The 23,739-nt window shown below is 45.9% G+C and overlaps 2 protein-coding genes across 3 annotated transcripts in view; one reads left to right on the forward strand and one right to left on the reverse strand.

The window, feature by feature from the left end:
- The window catches only part of LOC119169457 (A-kinase anchoring protein pkaap), a 91,420-nt gene that overhangs the window by 60,854 nt on the left and 6,827 nt on the right, over window positions 1-23,739 (forward strand). For both annotated transcript variants that reach the window (XM_037420523.2, XM_037420527.2), the window contains exons 8-10: window positions 2,003-2,265; window positions 12,879-13,095; window positions 14,391-14,467. In XM_037420523.2, coding sequence (XP_037276420.2) covers window positions 2,003-2,265; window positions 12,879-13,095; window positions 14,391-14,467 — 557 coding nt within the window. The remainder of the gene's footprint in view (window positions 1-2,002; window positions 2,266-12,878; window positions 13,096-14,390; window positions 14,468-23,739) is intronic.
- LOC142786361 (uncharacterized) lies at window positions 8,602-10,310 on the reverse strand. Its single transcript, XM_075884013.1, has one exon. It carries the CDS (start codon window positions 10,171-10,173, stop codon window positions 8,602-8,604), a length of 1,572 nt encoding a protein of 523 aa, XP_075740128.1. The 5' UTR covers window positions 10,174-10,310.

Below are 23,739 nucleotides of genomic sequence, written 5' to 3' on the forward strand. Positions count from 1 at the left end.
CCGCTTCCATTTATACGAAAGATCCGGGGGTCGCTGAGCAGGTAGCTATTGCCCTAGCACTCATTGATTCGGAAAGAGTTTTAGTATTTAGTGACTCTCGCTCTTGTTACACTTGGCCCGGCAATTCGTCTGGGCAGACGCCCTTGTGCGTAAGCCGGCCTACTGGGGAGGCTTTCAACCCCATCGGCAACCAGTCTGCAAGACGCTGTCCGGTAGATGTTCCAGGAAACAGTCTGGTCCCAACGGAAGCTTCACGAGGCAAGCCTTTCGTTGAACGGGCTCGTACAGCGGAGGAACGGCGCCACGGTGGCCGGCCTCCTTAGGACTCGGCTTTTGTCAACTACGTGAGGCCATCTCGGCGCACCGACCGCCCGGAAGCGTGGGAGCGCGTCGAAGAGACCGTTCACCGGAATTGGGCGTTGGGACTGCCTGAAGCTGAAAGTAGCGTGGACCGCTGTTGACCGTCGAGTTAGCGGCCATCTCCCCAGAGGAGTGCAACTTTCCCTCTCCAGACTATACCTCCTCGCCCTGCGGTGCCTTCAAGGCGCGGGCCAGGTGCCTGTTTGTGTGGTGCGTTCCTGTTATCATTGGACCGTTTCGCCCAGCCGAGTGGCGCAAAATCTGCACCCTTTCTGGTGGGTGGACTCTTAAGACTTCGTCCCCTGCTGTGTGGCAAGAGTGATCAGCACCTCCTTCGGACGGCGGTGGCGGTGGGCTATAAAAGTCGAAGCATTTTTGTAAATAGAGCGTAATCGTGCTGAATCATGTGAGTTGAATCATGTAAGCGGAATCTTGTTCGGAATCATGAGCTGAACCTCTGTGTACATATTGCGGGATCTCTGGATCTCTGTACAGTTCCTTTCCTTCTTCAATAATGTAAATAAATATTTCGTTCTATCTTACGAACGCGTCTCCTCATTGGCGAAGATCAGCTATGCGGACAACGGCGGGGTGCCAGCTACCCTACAGAGAAATCCACCGTTCCTGCCATCAACTTCTCTACCCTTAACACTCTGCAATTAAAGCCTTCTTGGGGGGAGTTATTAGAGAACCGGCTTACAGACTGCTGCAGGGTAAGGACATCACTCCACATACCATTATTTGGTTTCCGACGCACATGGAGTCAGTGTAAGGAGCCCCACGTAACCTCAACAAGGTGGCGCACAGGGTGGCACGAGGCTTAATGTGCCATGCAATCCCTGAGGCGGCTGAATCTCCCGCTCCGGAGTTTAGGGACCAGCTATTGACGTACGATATAACCAAACATTATTACTTAGAGCGCAGGGAATTCCCCTTGCCACATTCTAGACTCAACAGGCCACAGGCGGTTACATTAGGACTTCTGCAGACGTGGACGTACCCCAACCCGGTCGTCATGAATAAAGTTAACCCGGACTGCGGGATTTCGATTTATTATAGTAAGTGTGGGGGCTTGCACAATTTTGAAAACTTGCTCTGGCGCTGCTCGGCAATGGCCGGTGTGGCTTCTCATGGTGAAGAGTGGTGGCAACGAATGCTGCACAGTGACGCGCTGGCGGACCAACTCAGGCCTGTCCAGAGGGCCTGTGTGGCAGCAGAGGGGCTTAGCCTCTCTGTCCCGACGTGGGAGCAGCCAGCATCAGTCCTAGACTGATCCTCAGGACTTTAATAACATTTTCCATACCATACCAACCCCACTAATTTGAAGTGAAAGCGAATTGGAAATATAATGTAGCTCAGCTTACAGAGGTTAGAATCTCACTTGATCTTGTACATAGGGCAGCAGTGCATGACATTTATAAACCAGAATTTTGCTTCTGTATGCATGTCAGATATTTGCAATATTGTAAGTCACTGGCCTTGCAATACCATCTACAGGGGAAGATTGTTACTGTCAACACTTGGTTCAGCGAAACAAGATGGAGGAAGGTTCATTCTACTCAGAATGGGGGCTGCAGTGTGCTGCAAAATGGTGAAACTTTGTATCTACCAATAATTCGAAGGTGACTCTGTTTCTGTGCAGGTACTTCTCGCTGCAGGCGACCAGTCCTCTGGGCTTCAGTGATGCGGTGCGGCTGGAAGTGGAGCAGAACATCTGCCGAGAGGAGGGGCCGCTGCCCTCGTGCTTCGACAAGCCTGTCCTGGTGCTCCTGCAGCACCTTGAGAAGAACCACCTCAAGTCCTTCCTGTCCAGCCAGCTGTACGTCAAGTACATCTCCGAGTGCATCATCACCATCCAGACAGCACAGAGCGACACAGACTCTCTGCGGCGAAAGAAGCGCTCGGGTGAGCATTTGTCAACTAAATTATGTCACAGTTGGATGAAAACACTTTAAAACTCTTCACTATAAAAGCCTAAACTTAACCTGAAAGAAGAACTTTTTTGCCTGCAAGTGGGACTCATTCAAGAAGTTTCCAAAAGGTTGCAAGCACTTTTTGCCTATTCACATTCTTGGAAATTAGATCTTGATAGAGCAATTTTGACCTTGTTTGAATAAAATTTCAGGGTCAACTTCAAGCAATGGAAATCATGAAAAAGAACTTGTGAGCCATTTCACCCTGTCAATGTGGGTATCTAACGATACTTTTCAGCACAGGTCACAGAGATCGTACAGCAGAGGGCCCATCAATGTTTAGGGCACCATGCAGAGCTTACTGCGTAAGTCAACGACGGCACTGCCGTCAAAATTATCAGTAAGTTTTATTGCAACACACAGTGTGGGAAAGCAAGCTTACAATGACCAAGCCTCCGCAGGGGCGTCTGCGCAAGTAGGCGTTTGGTGTGTAGCGACACCATGGACCGGCTCCCTCCCAGGCCTAGTTGTGCGTGGCTTTGCCGTGTCCAGGGAAATGGGGATCCCAGGGGTTGAGCCGATGCCGGGTGATTAGACCTATAAGGCCCCCAGGCAGAGGCAACACACCCCTTTGGCCCTGGCTTCACGTAGACGGCACCTCTGAGCTGACCGCCCAGGGGAAATTGGCAGTTGCCTTTTTCTATATCTCTCCTCTACATCTTTGTCTTTATCTCTTACTTTTTTATCTATCCTGTCACCGCCTATCTTCCGTTTACTTCTAAACTTCCTGGCGGCAAGGGTTAACCTTGTGTAGTTACCCAACCTTGGGTAGTTGTATCTGGTTATAGCGGCGATGTATGAATGGCGCCTTCAAGTGTTCTACCTTGTAGCGCCCCCCTGTTGGGCTCGGTGGTGGGTGGTCACCATCGCCGCCGAATATCAAATGCTCCACATGGCAAAATCTTTCCCCCTTCTCAATGATCGTTCCTTGAAAAGGAACCGCACCGATGATAGCTCCAAATGAACCGGAAGCGATTGTGGCCACTTCCCACGTTTCTAGTCATACACTCTCTGGCAGATAACGTCTCTGTTGCAGGACTGTCAGTTTTCCTGATAGCTAGAACCCTTGCTACCCTAATAGGCAAAAATTACGACGCAAAGAAACTGTCATCCGGTGATCTTCTTGTTGAAGTAAGCCAGAAACAGCACGCAAACACTCTCCTGAAACAGAAGCAGTTTGCCCACCTGGATGTGTCCATCACTCCCCACCGCAGTCTTAACACTGTTCAAGGCGTCATTTCACAACGTGATCTGATGCGAGAAATCAAAGCTGACCTCCTTGAAGGCTTTCGAGAGCAAGGCATGGTCGCCATCCGTCGGATAACCATCAGGCGAAACAATGAAGTGGTGATGCCTCATATAGTACTAACATTTAACCGCTCTATCCTGCCCGAATACGTGAAAGCTGCGTTCCTCCACTGCAAAGTCCACCCCTACGTACCAAACCCTAGAAGGTGCTACAAATGCCAGAAATACAGACATGGGTCGAACACCTGTCACAGAAACAAACGTGTGCAAAATGTGGTGATCATGAGCACCCAACCGAGAGCTGTACTTTCACGCAAACAGAGTGCCCTAACTGTCACGGGCTGCACGCAGCATACTCGCGGACATGTAAAATTTTCAAAAAAGAAAAGGAAGTCATCCAGATAAAAGTAATGGAAAACATCACATTCTCTGAAGCCCGGAAGAAGGTCTCACTCTTCTCCGTAAGATTGTACGCTGATGCAGCGCGCCGGGGGGCCAGGCGGCGTCTAGCAACGGTGGGCACGCAGTACAGCTTTGCTGATGCGTGCACATCTCGGGCCCCCCACCAAGCAGCCGCAGGCTGCACCGATGTTCGAAGTCCCGCAGGCCAACCTTCATGAGACCTCAGAGACAACACAGACAATCCGAATCCCGCAGGTCAACCTCCATGAGACTTCAGGAACGACACAGACAACTGAGAGGGCACCTGTCCCTCTTGAGAAACCCCCATCAGCCTCCGAGTGTCCACAGGGGGCAATAAATGTGACAACGTCGTTCTCAGCATCTCCAATGCTCACGGAATCCCTCCTAGGGAAGCGGAGCCCAATAGAACGCCTCAGAGGGAAGAAACACCCTCCAGTCAAGGCACCTGACAAATGTGGCAAAGTCTGAATAACCCTCCTTCCTTTCTTCACTCTTAAAAATGGCTGCCGAGAGTATCACCTACTGCAACTGCCGAGGTCTACCGAAGAACCTGGATGACATTTATGAAATACTTGCGCAACACCAACCTAACATACTTTGCCTGCAAGAGACACACCTAAACTCAACACACACTAACTTTCTAAGAAGATATGGGGTATACCGAAAGGACAGGCATGGCAATGCCCATTCATCCGGCGGTGTCGCTATCGTGGTGCACAAAGCACTCCCGTCTCAAAGCCTCCCTCTGGTTTCTGACTTAGAGGCAGTGGCAATGCGAACCTTTATCTTTGGACGAATGACAACTGTGTGCTCATTGTATATCCCTCCAGACCTGTCTACTAAAGAGTTTGAAACTCTCGTCGACCAGCTGTCGCAACCATTCCTCCTGGTTGGAGATATTAGTGTGCACAACCCCCTATGGGGATGCAGAAGAACAGATTCTCGAGGCTCCCTAAACAGAAACTTCCTCTTGTACTCCGGCTCCTGTAAATTAAACAAAAAAGAACCAACATACTTCAACGCAGCGTGCAACTCATACACAGCCATTGATCTTGCTATCGGCTCTCCTTCACTCATGGCAACCACAGTGTGGGCTGTTATTCATAACTTCCACTGAAGTGATCATTTTCCTGTCTATCTAAAACACACAGGAAGTACAAGTAAGACGACTACAAATATATTCAGGTTTAGACAACGGGGTGCTGACTGGATAAAATCCTGAAAACTTACAGGCGTTCTTCTATTGAAAACCTAGACATTGATGACTGTGAAGCATTGGTCGTACTTCATATCATACAGGCCGCAGAGCAATCGATCCCACAGACATCTGACAAGACACGAAACAAACGGCGGCCCTGGTGGAATGCGGAGTGCAAAAAAGCTCGTGAGAACCAAAACAAAGCTTGGTTGAAATTTCGCAGGTATCTTACAGCTGACAACCTGATGAAATTCAAGCGTGCAAAAGTAAACGGTAGACGTGTCCGACAAGAGTCTAAACGACAGAGCTGGCAATCCTTCCTCTCATCGGTGAACTCTTACACTGACGCACATAAGGTTTATAACAAAGTAAGAGCACTCCAAGGGCACAGCACTCATCCGATGCCCCTTGTTAGTACTGCTGGTGATACACTGGAACACCAGGCAGATGCCTTAGGCCAACACTTCGAGTATATTTTCAGCTCAGCACATTATACAGACTCCTTTAGGCGATATAAATTTGCCGAGGAACGTAAACCTATTCGTGATGACAGGCCATCGGCAGGAGGGTACAATGCCCCCCTTACTATAGGTGAATTAAAGGCAGCACTGGCAAAGTGCGGCAGCACAGCAGCAGGCTCGGACAGGATTACTTACGGCATGCTGAAACACCTACACGAAGAAACGCTTGACATCCTCCTCATCCTTTTCAACAATGTATGGTCTTCTGGACGTCTGCCCATGACCTGGAAAAAGGCAGTTATCATACCCATCCTTAAACAAGGAAAAGAAGCCACACTTGCTGCTAGTTACAAGCCTATAGCGCTGACCAGCTGTTTGGGCAAGGTGTTCGAATAAAATGGTGAATCGCCGCCTTATGTATTACTTTGAATACAATGGCCTCCTTGATCGTCATCAAGCTGGATTCAGGTCTGGCCGGTCGACAACTGACCAACTGGTAGCATTCGAATCCTATGTCAGGGATGCCTTCATTCACAAACAACACTGCCTTTCTGTATTTTTCGATTTGAAGAAGGCTTATGACACGACATGGTGTTATGGAATTCTCTGTGACTTGCAATCTCTTGGAGTGTCAGGGAACATGCTGAATACAATTCAAAGCTACCTCTCTGAACGTACGTTCGTGGTTCGTGTTGGAAATGTCCTTTCAAAGTGGTTCATGCAGGAAAATGATGTCCCCCAAGGTGGCGTTCTTAGTTGCACACTATTCATCGTAAAAATGAACTCCATAAGCACTATACTGCCTAAAACAATCTCCTACTCTGTATATGTGGATGACATTCAGATCAGCTTCAAATCGTGCAACCTAGCCATCTGCGAACGTCAGATTCAGTTGGCAGTAAGTAAGCTCTCAAGCTTGGCCGACAAAAATGCTTTTAAATTCAACTGTGACAAGACTGTTTGTCTACTCTTTTCAAAACTACGTGGCATAAGGCCACCCCCCAACATTTCAATGAATGGACACACCATTGCTACTAAGAAGGATCATAAATTTCTAGGTGTTGTGATGAATGAAAAGCTCAGCTTTGTCCCACACATCGAACAGCTGCGACTGAAATGCTTGAAAGCCTCGAACTTGCCCAAGATTCTCTCGGATCAGTCATGGCGTACAGATCGTGACTGTCTATTAAACCTTCTCAGTAGTGTAGTGCTCTCACATGTTGATTATGGCTTGGTTGTATACGAATCAATGTCGAGGTCCGCACTTAAGATGCTCGACCCAGTGCATCACCATGAGCTTCGTCTGGCTAGTGGTGCTTTCCGAACCAGCCCAACAGCCAGCCTGTATGTTGTGACAGATCGGTGGTCATTAGAACGACGACGGCAGTTCACAAGCATCAAGTATGCAACCAAGGTGCTCTCCCATGTCGACCACCCATCCCGCGAGCTATTGCAGGATACATCAAACACCCACCTGTTTCTGAGGCGACCATCAGCTACGCCAACGTATCCCATCAGAGTGGCCTCACACTTTGAAAATCTGCATATACCCATCTCCAATCTTCAACTTCCATGGTGCCACAGTGTCCTTAAGGACACTGTGGCACCATGGGAAAAGCAGGCTATCAATTGTGACTTGTCATTCTTAGAGGTAGGAAAGCATGGCCTCCCAGTTGTAATCGATCAGCATTTTATGTACTTGCAGGCAAAATACAGGTGTGCTGAGTACTACAGTGATGCTTCCGAGTCCTCGGCCGTCGCATGTGCTGCATATGGCTCAGCATACTCTGAATCTGCAACAATGAATGAACATACCAGCATATTTACTGCTGAGTGCTATGGCATACTGCTAGCTATAAGGCACATCTTAAAGAAGAAAGAACCAGCCTCCATCATATACACCGATTCCCTCAGTGCAGTGACTGCATTGTCTTACGCAAAGACACATAAAAATCCAGTTACTAATACCCCTCTAAACTGCCTCATGTCGGCCTACAGATCCAAGCTTAAAATCGCGATATGCTCGATTCCGGGACACTGCAACATAGCTGGCAATGAGGCAGTAGACCGATTTGCAAAGTCCGCTGCACTCCGCCCAACAGTAGACGTAGTCATCACCTCGTATGAGTACTTAAGGCCGCTAACCAGAAACCGAATGCGTAGGCAATGGCAAGAGGAATGGAAAGCAGCAATTAAAAAAAAATTTCACACAGTAAAGCCAAGAGTAGGTAGATATGCTCTTGAAAAACGTAACAGGCATCAAGAGGTTGCACTGTGCAGACTCCGGATCGGTCATACACATGCAACACACTCGCACCTTTTAAGCAACTCTTCTGCACCGCGTTGTGAAAAATGTGGTGAAGTGCTATCTGTCGTTCACATTTTAAGGGGGGAGGCTACCTTTGAAGGGCAACTTTTTTGTTTGTTGAGATATCTTAATGAAATTTTCAGGGTACACTAATAGCAAAGCCATTTGAATAACCACAAAGTTTCATGCAGTTATGTTCACTGGTTCCCAAGTTACAGCCATTTATCAGGGTAGTCCACATGGGTCCCTTAGTCAGGGTCTGGAGAATTTGAAAAATGTGCTAGCACTGTGAAATTCACTATGATGATTCCTGGATAGGTGCTTTAGGGCAAGACAGAGCCCTTTTTTTAAATTTCCTTGCCAAAAAATGTTAGCAGAGCACTGAATTTAGTGTTCACAATTTGGCTCTCATCAAGGAAGTTTTAGTTAATTATTACAAATCACAGACACAATAAATTGAAAAAGCGGGCTTGTCTTGCCCTGGGCAATTTATTAAGGTGCATAATAAAAAAAAACCTGATAGAAATCAGACCAGCAGTTCCAGAGAGATCACCTGACTAAGCAGCCTCACTGGCCAAAAAAGTCATTCTGAGAAAATTGACTTCGAAAGTTTCAAACATTTATTATGGTCTAAAATGATCCTGCAGAGTAGCTAGATGTGTCCTTACGCTCTCTTTTTCTTTGCCGCTTTTCCTGCTTCTCATTCATCCGTTTCTGAGCCTTTCTCAGACGCAGAGAGTCTTTCTCCGCAGCTCGTTGAATGGTTAGGTGGCCAGGTGTGAGTTTCACTGATGACGACAACTCTTGGGTGGCCCTGTAGCAGCCGGCATTATACCGCAAAACTGCATCATGGAGTGCTGTCTCGACAGCAATCAATGATGCATGTTGCTCCTTGGGCATCAAGGACCATAGGACAGAATGGAATGACTCCGATGCATTTTGCGTCTTTGCTCCCAGGCAGGGTTGCAGTAGAGAAGCCTGCGAAAGGCGCTGGTAGACTGGCAGCAGCGCTTCTGCAACGTAGCCCGGAAGATTGTATTTGTGCTTTGGAGGTGGCACGCCATTCCCCTTGCAGGCATTATGACGGCACCACGAGTCTGCACCTTCCGGGCACAAGTCATGGTGAGGATCCTCGTCAGTTGAGGTGACGTGATAATATGACGCCATCACTGCACGCTGCATTGCAGCCACATTGTTTGAATTGTTCCGCAGTGCCCAGCCATAATAGTCTGTGAGTTTATCAATAAGGGCTTTTGTCAATCTGCCCTTCCCTCCCAGAGCCTGTTCGCTTTTCTGCACAAGATTACGTAGGGCCGTGCCCATCCTCTTCCGGACATGGTTCAAGCATTCTTCTTTCACAATAGGGACTAGCCCATAAACATTGTCTTGTTGAAGGGCAGAGAATGTGGCGCTGTCCCCATCAGATACAATGGTTGTATACCGGAGGTTATGCTTGGACAGTGAACGTGAGAACAGAGTTACAGCTGCTTCAACCTCCATCCTCCCAGACTTGGCATCAGTGTTTTTTTGGCACACATGGTGCTTCAACCAGCTTGCATAGCCCTCGTCTTCAGGCTTCGGTCCTACCTGGCAGCCGAGACACTGATTCGATAAAACTACAGCATCCAAGATGAGGCCTGTGTGATACTCGATAATTGCACCAACTCCAATGTGAGATGTATGTCCGCGCTTATGCCACGTGCCATCATAGTTCACTGTAATGTCCTTGCAGAAAGATGGGTCCATCTCCTTGTACACCTTTTTCACAGCAGAAGCCGATTCTTCATAGAATTTATCCAGGGTCTGTTGCTGTGGTTCTCTGAATTGCTTCAGGTGCCTCTGGAAAGTTCTGTGGTGCAGGCCACGGTGGGAAACATTCATAGTTGCCCAAAAGTCGTTGAGGGCTGTCTGTCCCTTCCCTATTTGTTTCATGGCCGTAATGGCTCTTATATTCACGTCGAAGGCCCTTGACTCGTTCTGACGAGCAGAGCTCCACGAACTTGAAACTATTCCACAATGTGGACATACCAGCTCAAGCTTCGTGGCAAGTCCAAGCTGGGTGCCTCCTTGAACTTTCATCCCGGTCGCGAGGCAGCGCGGGCACGGGGTCTTGGACAGCATGTCGCTAAGGGCATCCCCTTGCACGAGGAAATATCTCTCGCCTTCAGTCGTAGCGGTGGCAGCTTCGGGTTCAGGCATCATCGCTTAAAACTTCCTCTCGGTCGCTGGCATAGCGCCAAGCTTTCGTTGCACAGCAGCACGTTCTCTCTCCGCCGTCGCCAACTCCTCGCACGTCCGAAAACGTGTTTGGAAGTGCACAGTCGACGACGCGGTCTCACTGTTCGGGGCTGGAATCAATGCGGTTGGCGAGTGCGACACACCAGGCGCACTTGAGCACGAAACACCAGCCTCACTCGTCATGACGGATCCTTGTGCCGATGGTGTAGAAGTCTCGTCGCTAGAAGCGCCGACGCAATCGTCTTGAAAAGATGAAGCGGAAGCATCGGTGCAACTGTCGCCGCGCGTGGGCGTGCAGGTGAGCTTCGTCATGCGTACGAGCTTCAGCTGACGCTTTCTTGAACCAAACGCGTGCCGAGTCTTGAACTTCGAAATGCCCATCGTGACCGTCAGCGCAACAATCCGCGTCCCGTGAACACGGCGGAAGATCGTCTCGTGAGGACGGTAGTGATTGTCTCGTAAAGACGGTAGAAGATCGTCTCGTGAAGACGGTAGAAGATCGTCTCCTGAAGACGGTGAAAGATAGAGGAGCACGTGTGACGACCGATCGGAATGATGGCAAACGGGGCACACAAAGAGCGCCGGCATTGCAAGCGCCGGTGCAGACGACGAGCCGGCGCATGCTGGAGAAGCAGCTACGTCATCGCGCGCAGCAGCCAATAGGAGCCGCGCGTTTCCCCATTCCCTTGAGAGGCGCGCGCTTTGTCCAATCGCGGCTTCGCATCCAGGCAGCGGGACATTCGAAAGCTTCCGCGAGCCCCCCAATCGTGAGCGACTCCCGCCTCGGAGTGCCACCGCCACTGCCGCGGGTGGCGAAAAAAAAAAAAAGCGCAAGAATTCACGAGCAAAACAACATCAAGATGGCGGCGATCGGCCGAGCGGTTGGGAAATGGCGAGCGCGCGAAGTTGGGGTATTTTTGGCGCTCGCTCGCCGCTTGCCTGCTGCCGCGGCATGTTATAAAATTTATTTGACGTACTTTCCCGATGAATTAGACATTGATATTTACAGTAGAGGCAGTTTATGAGTCATACTGCCCGAGTATGTGGTTTTCAAAAAATCGACTTTTTCGCGATTTTTCGGTTTTCAAAGGGCGCGTCCCCCCTTAACTATGTGCCCGTACCTTGAACCAGAAATACTGCGTCACTTCTCAAAGCTATACAAATGCCACATACCGCCTCACCCTTTATTTTTTATTGGTAACGATCCCATGTTTCCCACAATAGTAGTTTTAAAGTTCTTAGCTGATGTTGGATTCCTGCATTCCATCACATATTCTCACTAATTTCAGCCCTCTCTCAATCCTGAAAGAACCGCTGAGACTTCTTTACCAAATGTCATGCAGCACACACTCCTTGTCCTGACAAGGACCACTGCCGACACTGCGTGACTTTGTAAAACCCAAAGGTTTAGACTGTTTTAAACTCATCACACATAGTCATTACACTTAAGTTTAATCCCTATGCACCACTTTTTTATTCTCGCCACCCTGAGTAGATTTTTTTCTATAATTGAACAGATGAAAAGCTCTGTGTTTGGCGCTCTTTGGCCCGAGGGTCCCTTGCGCCAGTAAAATCTATCATCATCATACAATGACCAAGCTTACATCCATCTCCTTGAATTTGGCCCGAGTATGACTTTTTATTTTTTCAGGAACAGTATCGCACATAAAAGTATGATTCTTTTTTTATTATTATTCATTACATGCTGTTGCCTTGAGCTACCCGTCAGCTGCATTGCCATTCCCGGAGCTGTTATAATCTTTAGAAGTTAGCAGTCCCTTTTTTAAAGGCCTAAAATGGGAAAAGTGAGCAAATTACCTTGGATAAGTTGAGAAAACTTTTGTGGCTATTTTTATTAAATTACTAAGTTGCGTAAGACAACTCATGCTGCAAAGTAATCAATTTAGTTCATTTTAATACTGTATTCATCGGCATCTAGGCAAATGCAAAACCTTTGCATGCAGATCCTACGTAGATTGAGCTGTATCTGTTCCAAGAATTCTTGCTGCTCAGAAGCATTGTCGAAGCTTTCAGACAACTTACCGCAACAATGCATGTGCATATAGTCTGTGCCTTGTGTCATTCCTATTATTTTGATAGAAACGTGTCCGCAACTATAGCCCAAAGCAGTATTTATTCAACTGTTCTGTGGCAGGGCTTCTTTTAAAACGATTTGCCTTTGTAATGCAACATTTGGCTCAGAACTCTGCAGAGCTCATACCATAAGTGCTATGTGGGTCTGCTTATTGTTCCTGAGCATATGGAGCATGCTGATGTGCTTGGCCAGAATAGATGCAGTGTGGTAATGATTGTATGTTTGAAAGGTCTAAATCAATTGAGCTATTGTAGCTTACTAAGAACTTGGTCTAGTTGTATGCGTCAAATAGAGCCCGGCATGCAGCAATATGGATAACAAAGAGCCCAAGGAAGGATAAAGGCGAACGAGTTCATAGTTTCATCAAAAAGTTATTCACAGAAGCAAACACTTATATGCTGCAGGGTATCCTGTGAAAGCTGCACTCATCACCCACATCTTTTCTGCAGCATATTTGACAATCTGCTGGTGCACTGCTATCATTTGTGGTTCGGCTGTTCATAGCACTTTCTTGTTTTGTTAAACCAACCTTTGGGCTTGAATAACTGCTCTGCCTGGGTAATCCAAAAAACAGGCAGCGACAGCAGCAGCAGCGATCTGTCATCACTGGCCTCGCAGCCGGCGGCGGTTCTGACGACCACCAACACGCTGCTGGCCGTGGACGGCAGCGGCAAGTGGTTGCCGGGCACCCCGAGCACACGGCGCATCTTGCGTCACATTGAGGGCAACGACATGAAGATTGACTCGGGGCAGTTCAACCCGGACGCCCTCTGGAAGCGCAGCCTGGCTGGGTGAGGGTGGTCTCGTTTCTGCTCTCCACGGTGTCTTGGTTGGCAACACTGCAAGTCAAGAGGCATGCCATGCCCACGAGAAACCTCATGGGCATGGCATGCTTTACAGTATCAGTGCGAATCGCTTGCTGTACTCATTCACATTTCGGTCTTCTTACTAAAAGCACCAGTTCAGCGAAGCAGTTCGAGCAACAGTAGTTCATAGTCGCACCAGGCATCATACTATCTAGCGTTAGCAAGCAATGCTTACTGGAGTTAACACAGAAGTTTCTGTGCTTCTATTGGTTACAAATGAGAACAATAAAAAAAACTGCAATAGACTGAAATGTGCACCAGGCATCGACTTGAGTAAACTGCCCAAACTATGTATTCCTCGTTATGTCTACCATACTGCAACTTCGTACATTCTTGCCTTTTTTGTTTTTTTGTTTGCTTTTATTTCACCAGCCTTGCCATTGCCCATTATGCAGTATGTAATTAAGAAGTAAATAAATAAAGAACACACTTCGAATAAAGTTTGCTGCCATATATGAGTGGGAAGAAGAAAAAGACTGATGAAGAATGGGAATCAGCGAAATAAAGTGTACAAAGAAAATGAAGGGCTTGAAAAATGATAAAAGTGTTTTCCAAAACGCCACTGCCACAAAAAAACTTGACTACCTGATCAGGACTTGTCTCAACAGTGACCGCACATGAAACCTGTGAGAATGTTTGTTCAGCAGCTCCTACCTAAATATATGGGAACAGAAAAAGCTGCATTGGTTTTGTTTTCTTGCATTTAAATAAAAACTTGAATGCACTGTCTGTGAAAAGCAAATTTGTTTTTTCACGCACAACTAGAAAAATAAAGTTCCTGCAAGTTGCTAAATTTGAATAAAATCAAGTTTGACAATACTATTATTAGCTCAATCGTAGGAGATTCTATTACACTTCTGTAAAGTTAAGCTGTCTTGAATGACATGTCATCGGCAGAAAGTGTTGATGTGGAACACACTCTTCTGAAAAATCCAATTAAAGGTACAATGATTGTCAAATTGTACAGTCGATTGCAAGGTAGGGTTTTTGATGCTCAGTCACATTGGCTGCACAGAAATGTTTTTGTGATAATGTCTTTGGGTGTTGGAATCGCTGCTTAATATGAATTTTTTTGAAGCCTTTCACTAAGGCATCTCTCACAGAGCCTTTTTATTTTTTTTTTCTATTTTTTTAAATACTGCCAGTGTACCAACTTTAATCCTGTGAAAAAGGCTCAAGTTACCTAGCCTAATTACTTTCTTTCCTTGGGGTGTTTGCAGGAAGCTGCAGATGGCGCACTTCGACCACTTGGGCAAGTTGACGACCGAGTTCGAGCCAGAGCCGGACAAAAAGACAGGTCTGTTCAACTTGGGCAAACTGAGCAGAAGTTAATAGCAGGCAACTGCAATGCTAAGCTGGTATTTCGAAGTCATGTGCTGTGATCGATTCTACGCTGGTCTCATCATCCACCTTTCGCAGCCGTGGATGGACTGCCGCTCTGACAAGTGCGAGAAGCATGAAATTGCACTAGCATCACAAAACACAACCCTACAAACCATTGGCCTTCGCTGAGTGGCCCCGCAGCATGTGATCAGGGCCATTGTGACATTGTGCTTAGAAATCCTTGCTGTTAGGCTAGTCAGTTCATACTTTGTATTGGAGGTGTGCACGGGCTTGAGGTAGCCCGAGCCTGGCCCTGCCCATGCGCCTGGCTTTAGTGGGTTGAAGTCTTCTCGTCTCGGGCCGGCCTCGAGATTTTTTTTTTTTTTTTTTTTTCGGGCGGGTCGTGTGCCAAATGCAAAACTCGAATCGAGCCCAAAAGACATTGTGCCGAAAAAGTGTTTCTCACCATGTATGGCCCTCTACACAACCACCCTCTCTCCCTTTTTTGGTTCTCCTTTCCTGCAGTCACTTCAAACGCAAGGAGAGAGGGTTCAGTCAGATAAGATTAGCTTTGTAATTATCTATAAGCGGCATAGTCCCCTCTCTACATCTGAGATAATGCACGCAAACCTCGATATAATGAAATCGGATACAATGAAATATTTGTTATAACAGCGTAAATTAAAAGTAGTCTTGCAATAGATACAGTGTTAGAAGTAAGCCTTCATAACGAATTTTCGAATATAACGAACTTATTCTCGTGTAAGATGCAACTTTGTGATAATTAGGTTTGAGTGTGGTTACGAAAGTGCACTCTTTGAATTTACGAAAACGCACTCTTCCTAAAACGACCGTCGTAACTCGGTGACGCTTCTTGATTTTTCCTTGGGTCAGAAATTTTTTTATTTGAAAACAAAATGTGGTTTTGTGCTATTCGGTCATATGTGCGTAATATATAAAGTTACTGGGAAAATCGAAGACATCAAGCATACCTGTTTTTCATAGACTTGTGTGAATATTTGAATGCTTAAAATATTCGAACGAATAGTAGGGTATTTTAATTCGCTTTGATTCTAATTTAAATGATTGAAAATTGTGAAATGTTCACAACGAACAAATAAATGCTTATTAATCTGAATCTATCGCCTGTAAAAGTGGTTTCACTGCAGTGTAGGAGTGCTGAACCATGAAAGCATCTATTAAGGAGAAAAGCGCTTTGCTGCGAAGCCCTCTTACAATTTAAAGGGGCCCTGCAACACTCTTTCAGCATTGTTAGAAAGCGCTGATCAGTAGTCAAGGCTACCGAGGACACGCAAGTCAAATATTAGAGGGCAGCATGCGGTGTGCGATTCACAATAAATTCTCAAAGTCAGCTAAAAATTGCTCTCTTCTTTCGTGAAAGGACTCCACAAGCTCAGAAAGCACACGTGACATTTTTTTTCCCCGTACCATCTTTCCCTGCTTAGCTTCCAGCGCTTTCGGCGGGACGAGAAAAGAGAATGCACTTGCAGCATGCGAGAATTATTTACAACTCCGCACTTACTGAACGGATTCTAAAAATTTTTGCGGTATTGAATTCATGAGTCAATACGCTTCTTTAGTGAATCCATTCCATGGCTACTTGAAGTGTTGCACGGCTCATTGAATTGAAAATATAACCCTCACATCAATTCATTTTGTTGTGCTTGAAAGCTTGTTATGACACGTTGTGCAGCTTTGTTAGGTCATGATAAATATTCCCATGTTTTTAATATGTCATATATACTATTCAATTCGAAATTATTGAAACAAAATCACTATTTGCTTCGAATTAGCTTCAAACCTAAAATTTGCTATTCGCACAATTTTAGTTTTTTTACCTTTTGTGAAATCGACCGGTAGCGAGTGCACTTTGGAAAGGAGGTACACTGGGGTGCGAGCTACGAGGTCTCAACGATGGGGAGTGAAGAAACAAAAAGCAGATGGAGGAAAAAGAAAAGGAAAAAAGACAGTGGCACTCTACCTAGGCTCACCAATAGAATGAGAAAGTGGTTGCCTTGGCAACAAATAAGCCTTTGCCCTGGTGCATATGGAACTCTATGACGCAAGCTTTTGCTTTTGCTGCTAGTGTGCAATCTTACATAAGCTTGGCAGGCTTTTGTAATGCTAGGGTTTCCCAACCACTGATGCAAACTTTGTATCATGCACGCTGTTCTTGGTTCAGTGCTTGAGTGCGATCTTTTCGAGGCCTGATCCACACGTCTTGGAAAAACTTCTCGTGGTATCCCTAACGGCAGGCTAGGCCTAATCAACACTAGTTGCATTTAGGTAGCGGTCGCATGCAATCTAAGTTGGGGTTTGGTACGGAATCTGCAAAAGTCTTTTTAATGATTGCACTTGAAAGGAAGAAATGCATATCATTCATGGAAACAAGCGTTGCACGTGTAGCGCTCAAATGGTAGTTTGCGATTCGATTGTGATATCTTAAAATCGGGCGCACACTTGTAATATAAAACGGTCGGCATCTCCCAGTGCGTGAAATGGCAAATGTGATTCGACATAGTTTCTGTGCATTGTGTATAATCGAGGCATTTGGATGCTGAAATATTTTAGCATTTGGAAATTTGAATGCTTGTAAGTACCACGTATCACATGCTTCAAACATTTTGTGCAACTGCTGCTCTTGAAAAAGGCTGTTTTAGTTACACTGCGGTGGCACTTGTAGTGCGGATATTCATGACTCCCACAACTTATGTTATAAGCAGTCTATACTGTAAACAGTGGAACCCCGATTATACAACATTCAGGAAGACCAGGCAGTACTGTCGTATAATCCGGGGGTTGTATAATTGAAACGCTACAATTATAGGCAGTGACATTCAGCATTCCATAAAAAAAGGGCACAGACTACCTGAATAAGCCCTCAGCACGAGCTTGTGCCTCTGAAAGAAAGGTCGATTGAATTATTTTTGCCTGTGGCAGCTAATGGCAGCATTACTTAGTTGGAGCAGGTGCGAGCGTATCTTTACTCTCTAAAAAAAAAAAAATCCAATCCATTGTTCATCTTTTTACCGGTAAACAAAATCATAAAATTGCCTGCACGTGAAAACGAAACCAGGTTGCCAACTGCCTCCCATCAGAAGAGTTGGACACACTGTCATCGCTATCACATAATGGTGACAGAGTAAGAGTTTGTGTAGAATGTTTCCGTGTGCGACTGTGCTGTGTTTGTTCCAACTTGCTGGCTTTTGAAGTGCAACTAGTGATGTCCCACCGTAATTTTCAACGTTGACGTCAAGTGAAAGTAATTTTGCACCGTGAAAACGGCTGCGTTACACCCTTATGTGTGCGCAAGCCTGTGACTGCGAGTGCGACAAAGGCAGGAGATCTGCTGTATGTAAACCAGGAAAAGTTTCCATGCACTGAAAATAAGAAAATATCAGCTTTTCAGCTGCCTGAAGCTACTCTGTGTGGGCAGAGCTTCACTAGATAACGGCCTTGAATATGTACGCAGGCAATCGAGGCACATGTCGAAGAGCATGAACTTTCAGGAGAATAAATTTTTCATTCTAAGAAGACCTCCTGTCTCTCTATTTCTAATTGTCAACCTAAGGGAACGCAAGTTCATATTTTTCACTCGTGAAAATTTTGACGATGTTTGATTGGAGTAAAGGTGTTTTTTTTTCTTTTGTACAGATTCTGAAAGTCGTTTTAAGCCGTGGGGTCAGCATAAAACTGCGTCGCATAACCAAGGTTTTTAATACTTACTCCTATGGGGATTTTGCCAGCACCACACCAATTCATCGTAAAATGCGGGTTGTTGCAAAACTGAGGGATGTGTATTTGAAGTTTCACTGTATGAATATCTATAGTGGGAGGCGTCTACTTAATGCATGCAATATTGCATAGAAGAAGCGTAGAATTGTGCCAGGTGTCCAAACGTGTGAATTGCATGGGTGGTTGTTTTAAACAGAAATGCTGCCTAAATTGAACAACTGGCTCTAGTATGATTGGTATCACACTTGAATTCTGCGCCCCTGTTCTTTTCTTACTAAATGAAACGTTTGTTGAAATGGAACAGGTTTTGGTGGTCTCTTCAGGTTCTGTTTATTGAGAGTGAGTGTGATGGTGCACGGTGACATGATCTGTTGATGCAAAGGCCAGTGCTGATGCAAAGGCCAGGGAGATGGAAATTGAGTTGAATCCTGTGATAAAAAGAAGTGTATGTTTTAAGAGATTGTTTTTTTTTTGTTAGAAAATTAATGTGGACTAATTGAGAACACCTTGGCATCATTGTATGTCTGTTCTCATTAATGTTGAATCTATATACATTTGCAATGGATCCGAAATTATGCTACTGTGGCAGTACTTTTATTGTCGTTGAGTTTCATTGTGGGGTTTCATTCACTGTATACTACTGAATGGGATTATATCATCATCATCATCAGCCTGACTCTGCCCACTGTAGGGCAAAAGCCTCTCCCATGATCCGCTAATCAACCCGGTCTTGTGCTTTCTGTTGCCACGTTTTACCCGCAAACTTTTTAATCTCATTGGCCCACCTAACTCTCTGTCTCCCCTTCGTGCATTTGCCTTCTCTGGGAACCCAGTTAGTTACCCTTAATGACCACCGGTTATCCTGTCTACGTGCTACGTGTCCCGGTTTGTTCTCTTACCCTGGTTATCCTTAAGGGGAGATGCGAGTCGAAAAATCGCGTTTTTAGCGAAATTTCTCGTATTTCTGATTTTTATTGCATTGTAATCTTCAAACCTTCTTCTTTCATCTGTGAAAATTTCAAAACTAAATTCGAACCGCAAAATGCAAAAAAATGTGTATGAAGGCATCGCGGTGGCTCAAAATTTCGTGAATTTGCGCCGATATTGGCCATCTTTAACTGCGCGCTGCTTTCCGTCGCAGTGCCGCCCGCCATCGCGATCGGTTTGGAAAGTTGCGTCCGGCCTTCTTACAGCTCCGACGACCGCCAGTTTCCTACATGGGCAAAAAAAAAATTAAAAACGAGGCCTTTTTATCACGTGGTTTGAGCTGTTTGAAATGCGCGGCACCCTAAGCCGCATCGCCATTGGCTACCGAGTCATTGTCAGCTGTGTTGGTGGCGGCCATCGGCATTTGATCCGTCTGCTTTTCTGCGCGTCTACGCATATTTCCGTGATGACAAGCCCGGAAAAGTGCAACGTGAGACCGCAGAAGTTTCGAACGAAGCACAAGTTCAACGGAAGGCGGCGTAAAGCGCCCCGAATGACGGCGACGAACGAGAACGCGCCTACGTGTGCTAGGCCTGACGGCGGCATCGACGAGTGCGCGAGCGACAGTGGCTGCGATGAAGGGATTGACGCTGCGCTTTCTTTCGTCAGTGCTTCGGAAAAGAAGCTCGGCTTCTTCGAAAAAGACGAAAGACAGTTTGATGAGGTTTGTGCAACGACAGTTTTGTGCGACACCCTCTTGCTGACGGCACTTGTGGCAGGTGCGGCATGCCCTGCTTGCGGTATTCAAAAACTTGCCGTTCGGGAGCCGGCAGAAAAGGGCAAGGGACTTTCGTCGCTCCTCGAACTTCATTGCAAAAACAGCGAATGCTCAGCGACTGTTCTTTCGTGCTCCTATACGTCACTGCGTGTTATAGCGGACGGCAGCAGCCGAGTGAGCCAACGGTACGACAGTGGGAGCTCCCGAGATAGTTTCGCTGTAAATGTGAAGGCGGTGGTGGCTGCATGCGCTGTCGGCATTGGGCATGAGCAATTGTCGAGATTTTGCTCCATTATTGGACTCCCAAAGCCAATGCACAACCGAGGATTTTTTTCGATAGCAAAGAAGGTGTACACCGCTGCCATGGCAGCTGTGAGTGAAAACTTGCGCCGATCCAGAGAGTTGACGAAAGAAGTAGCAGGCGAAACTGATGTGGCTGTTATGTTCGACGGCACTTGGCAGAAGAGGGGCCACAAAAGCCACAACGGGATTGGCGCAGTTATCTCCTTAAATACTGGCCTCGGCTTAGACTTCGAGGTCATATCAAATTACTGCCTGACATGCAGTAGGCACAAGGATATGGGCCCAGACGAGGAAGTGTGGCAGGCATTCCATGGCCCAGTCTGTGAAAAAAATGCAGACTGTTCCTCCCATGCCATGGAAACGGAGGCTGCAATGCGCATTTGGCAGAGAACATTGACTTATGACACCCCACTGCATTTCATGACATTCTTGAGTGACGGTGACAGCAAAGCATATAGTGCAGTTTCAGAGTCAAAAGTCCATGGTGCTGTCAATATAGGAAAAGAAGACTGCACTAATCATGTGGCCAAGAGACTTGGCACCGCGCTACGGAAGCTGCATGTGCCATTACCACGAGGGCAGAAAATGAAAGAGCCAGCCATTCAGAAGCTCCAAACATACTATCAGGTTGGCATAACAAGCAACAGGGGGAGTGTACGGGATATGCACACTGCAGTATGGGCTTCGTACTTCCACTCATGCTCTACTGACAATGCTGGCAGCCACAAGTTTTGCCCTGCAGGAACAGAGTCGTGGTGCAAACATCAACGCGCTGAAGCACTTGGTGAACCTGCACCACGCCACACACCTCTCCTGACAAAAGCACAGGGATTGGCTGTTTTGCCCATTTATAAGCGGCTAACGGATGAGAAGCTCCTTGCTCGATGCATCAAAGGGAAAACCCAGAACGCATCGGAATCCCTGAACAGCAAAATTTGGCTACTTTGCCCCAAGACTAAGTTTGTCTCCCGAACGGTTGTTGAGACTGCCGCAGCTATGGCAATCCTGTGGTTCAACAAGGGTCATGCTACTTTTGAGCACATCCTGGAAGAGCTCAACATACTGCCATCTAGAGATCTAGTTACTTTCAGTGATTCCCGCGATGCGAGGCGCATCAAGAGAATGTCCGAGCGTCTGACAGCAGAAGCAAGGACCCACCGTCGTCGTGGAGTGAAAAGGGCACGGCTAGAAGAGAGTGCTCACAAGGACTGTGAGGGCACAACCTATGCTGCAGGACAGTTCTAGTAACTTGCAGTGCTTTTCAAAGTTCTGTTGAACATTATGGCCAAAGATTATGCATTTCTAACAACTCTGTGATAAAAAAAAAGGTTTCAAACTTTCAAATGCGTTTTTCTCCTTTTGCAGTTTTGTGTGATCTGTGCTTCTTACACACGCTAGTTCGTATACTTAGAATTGTCATACCTCTATGAAATTTTGCACATAGCATGATGAAGGCCCATAGAGTGCAAGTATCTATTCAGATTGTCAGTGCTGCTTGATTATGTTTTTCAAAAATTACATAACATTGAAAGCCCTTGGCAACTAGAGCCATAGTAAACTTTTCTATTTTATTATTGTATTTCACCTTTTTACACACAAAATTTATATAGTTTTCTGCACTCTACAGTTCCAAAGGATCATAGTCAGCTAATCTGCATGCTTTATCTCAAATTTTTATACGTCAGAATTGTTGCATAACAATGGCCATAATTTTGCAGTATCTGACCTGCAGAAAGAAAACCAAGCAATCTACATGAAAATAAATGACATATTTGAAAAGAGGAGAAAAAACTCTATTAGCATGCCAATTTGTGTTAAATTCAGACTCTTATTAAAGAAAATCATTTTTCGAGTAGCATCTCCCCTTAACCCTGGTTTGTTCCCTGACCCACTATGCTCTCTTCTTGCCTCTTAAGGTTACACCTAACATTTTCCTTTCCGTTGCTCACTGCATCGTCCTCAATTTAAGCTGAACCCTCTTTGTAAGTCTCAAGGTTTCTGCTCCGTAGTTAAGAACCGGCTAGGTGCAGCTGTTATATACCTTACTCTTGAGGGATAGTGTTAATCTACCTGTCATGATTCTAGAGCGCTTGCCAAATGTGCTCCACCTCATTCTTATTCTTCTAGTTACTTCAATATCGTGGTTCGGCTCTGCACTTATTACGTGTTCTAAGTAGAAATACTCCTTAACAACTTCCAGCGCTCTTCACGTATCACAAAGTGCTGTTTTCTGCCGAGATTGTTGCACATTACTTATTAATTTTCAGACCTACTTTTCTGCTTTCCGTGTACAGTTCAGTTATCATGAACTGTAATTCGTCCCGAGTTACTCATCAAGGCAATGTGATCAGCGAATCCCAGGTTACTAAGGTACTCTTCATTAGCTTTTATCCTTAACTCTTCCCAGTCTAGGGTCCTGAATACCTCCTGTAAACATGCGGGGAATAGCATTGGAGAGATCGTGTCTCCCTGCCTTACACCCTTTGTTATTGGAATTCTTTCACTTCCTTTATGGAGAACTATGGTGGCTGTAGATCCACTGTAGATTTCTCCCAGTATGTTTATGTAGGGTTCTTCGATGCCCTGATTCCGTAGTGCTTGCATTACTGCTGATGTCTCGACTGAGTCAAATGCTTTCTCGTAATTTATAAAAGCTATGTATAGGGGTTCGTTGTATTCAGCGCACTTCTCTATTACCTTATTGATAGTATGAATATGGTATACTGTGGAGTAGCCGGTACGAAATCCTGCTTGGTCCTTTGGCTGATTGAACTCTAATATCATCTTAATTCTCTTAGCTATTATTTTTGTAAATATTTTGTAGAAAATGGAGAGTAAGCTGATTGGCCTGTGATTTTTCAAGTCCTTGACGCCTCTTTTCTTATGGATTAAGTTGATGTTGGCGTTCTTCCAAGATTCTTGTACCCCCCTCGTCAAGAGACACTTTGTATATAAGGTGGCTAATTTTTCTAACACAATTTCTTTGCCATCTTTCAGGAGGTTCGTTGTTGCTTTATCCTCACCAGCTGCTTTGCCTCTTTACATTCCTTCTAGGGCTTTCCTTACTTCTCCTGTTGTTATTGGTACGACGACGAATTCTCTAGGACTATTATAGTTTCTCCCAATACCATCCTGGTTCTTTTGGCTTCTGTACAGCTCTCTGTAGAACTCCGCTATCTTGACTATCCCATCTATATTAGTTATGACATTGCTTTCCTTGTCTCTCAATGCATACATTCGATTTTTGCTTATAAGCTTCTTTTTTGCTTATATAGCTTTTAGGCTTCTGCCGCTTTTTACAGCCTGCTCAATTCTTTCCATGTTATACCTCCTGATGTCGGCTACGTTACGCCTATTGATTAACTTTGAAAGCTCCACTAGCTCTACTTGGTCAGTTGCATTTGAGGCTTTCATCGTTTGTCGTCTCCTTAAGATTTTTTGTTTCCTGAGATAGTTTACCAGTTTCCCGTCTAGTGACTGAA

Source organism: Rhipicephalus microplus, unplaced genomic scaffold, assembly GCF_043290135.1.
Source record: "Rhipicephalus microplus isolate Deutch F79 unplaced genomic scaffold, USDA_Rmic scaffold_23, whole genome shotgun sequence".
In the NCBI taxonomy this organism is placed as follows: domain Eukaryota; kingdom Metazoa; phylum Arthropoda; class Arachnida; order Ixodida; family Ixodidae; genus Rhipicephalus; species Rhipicephalus microplus.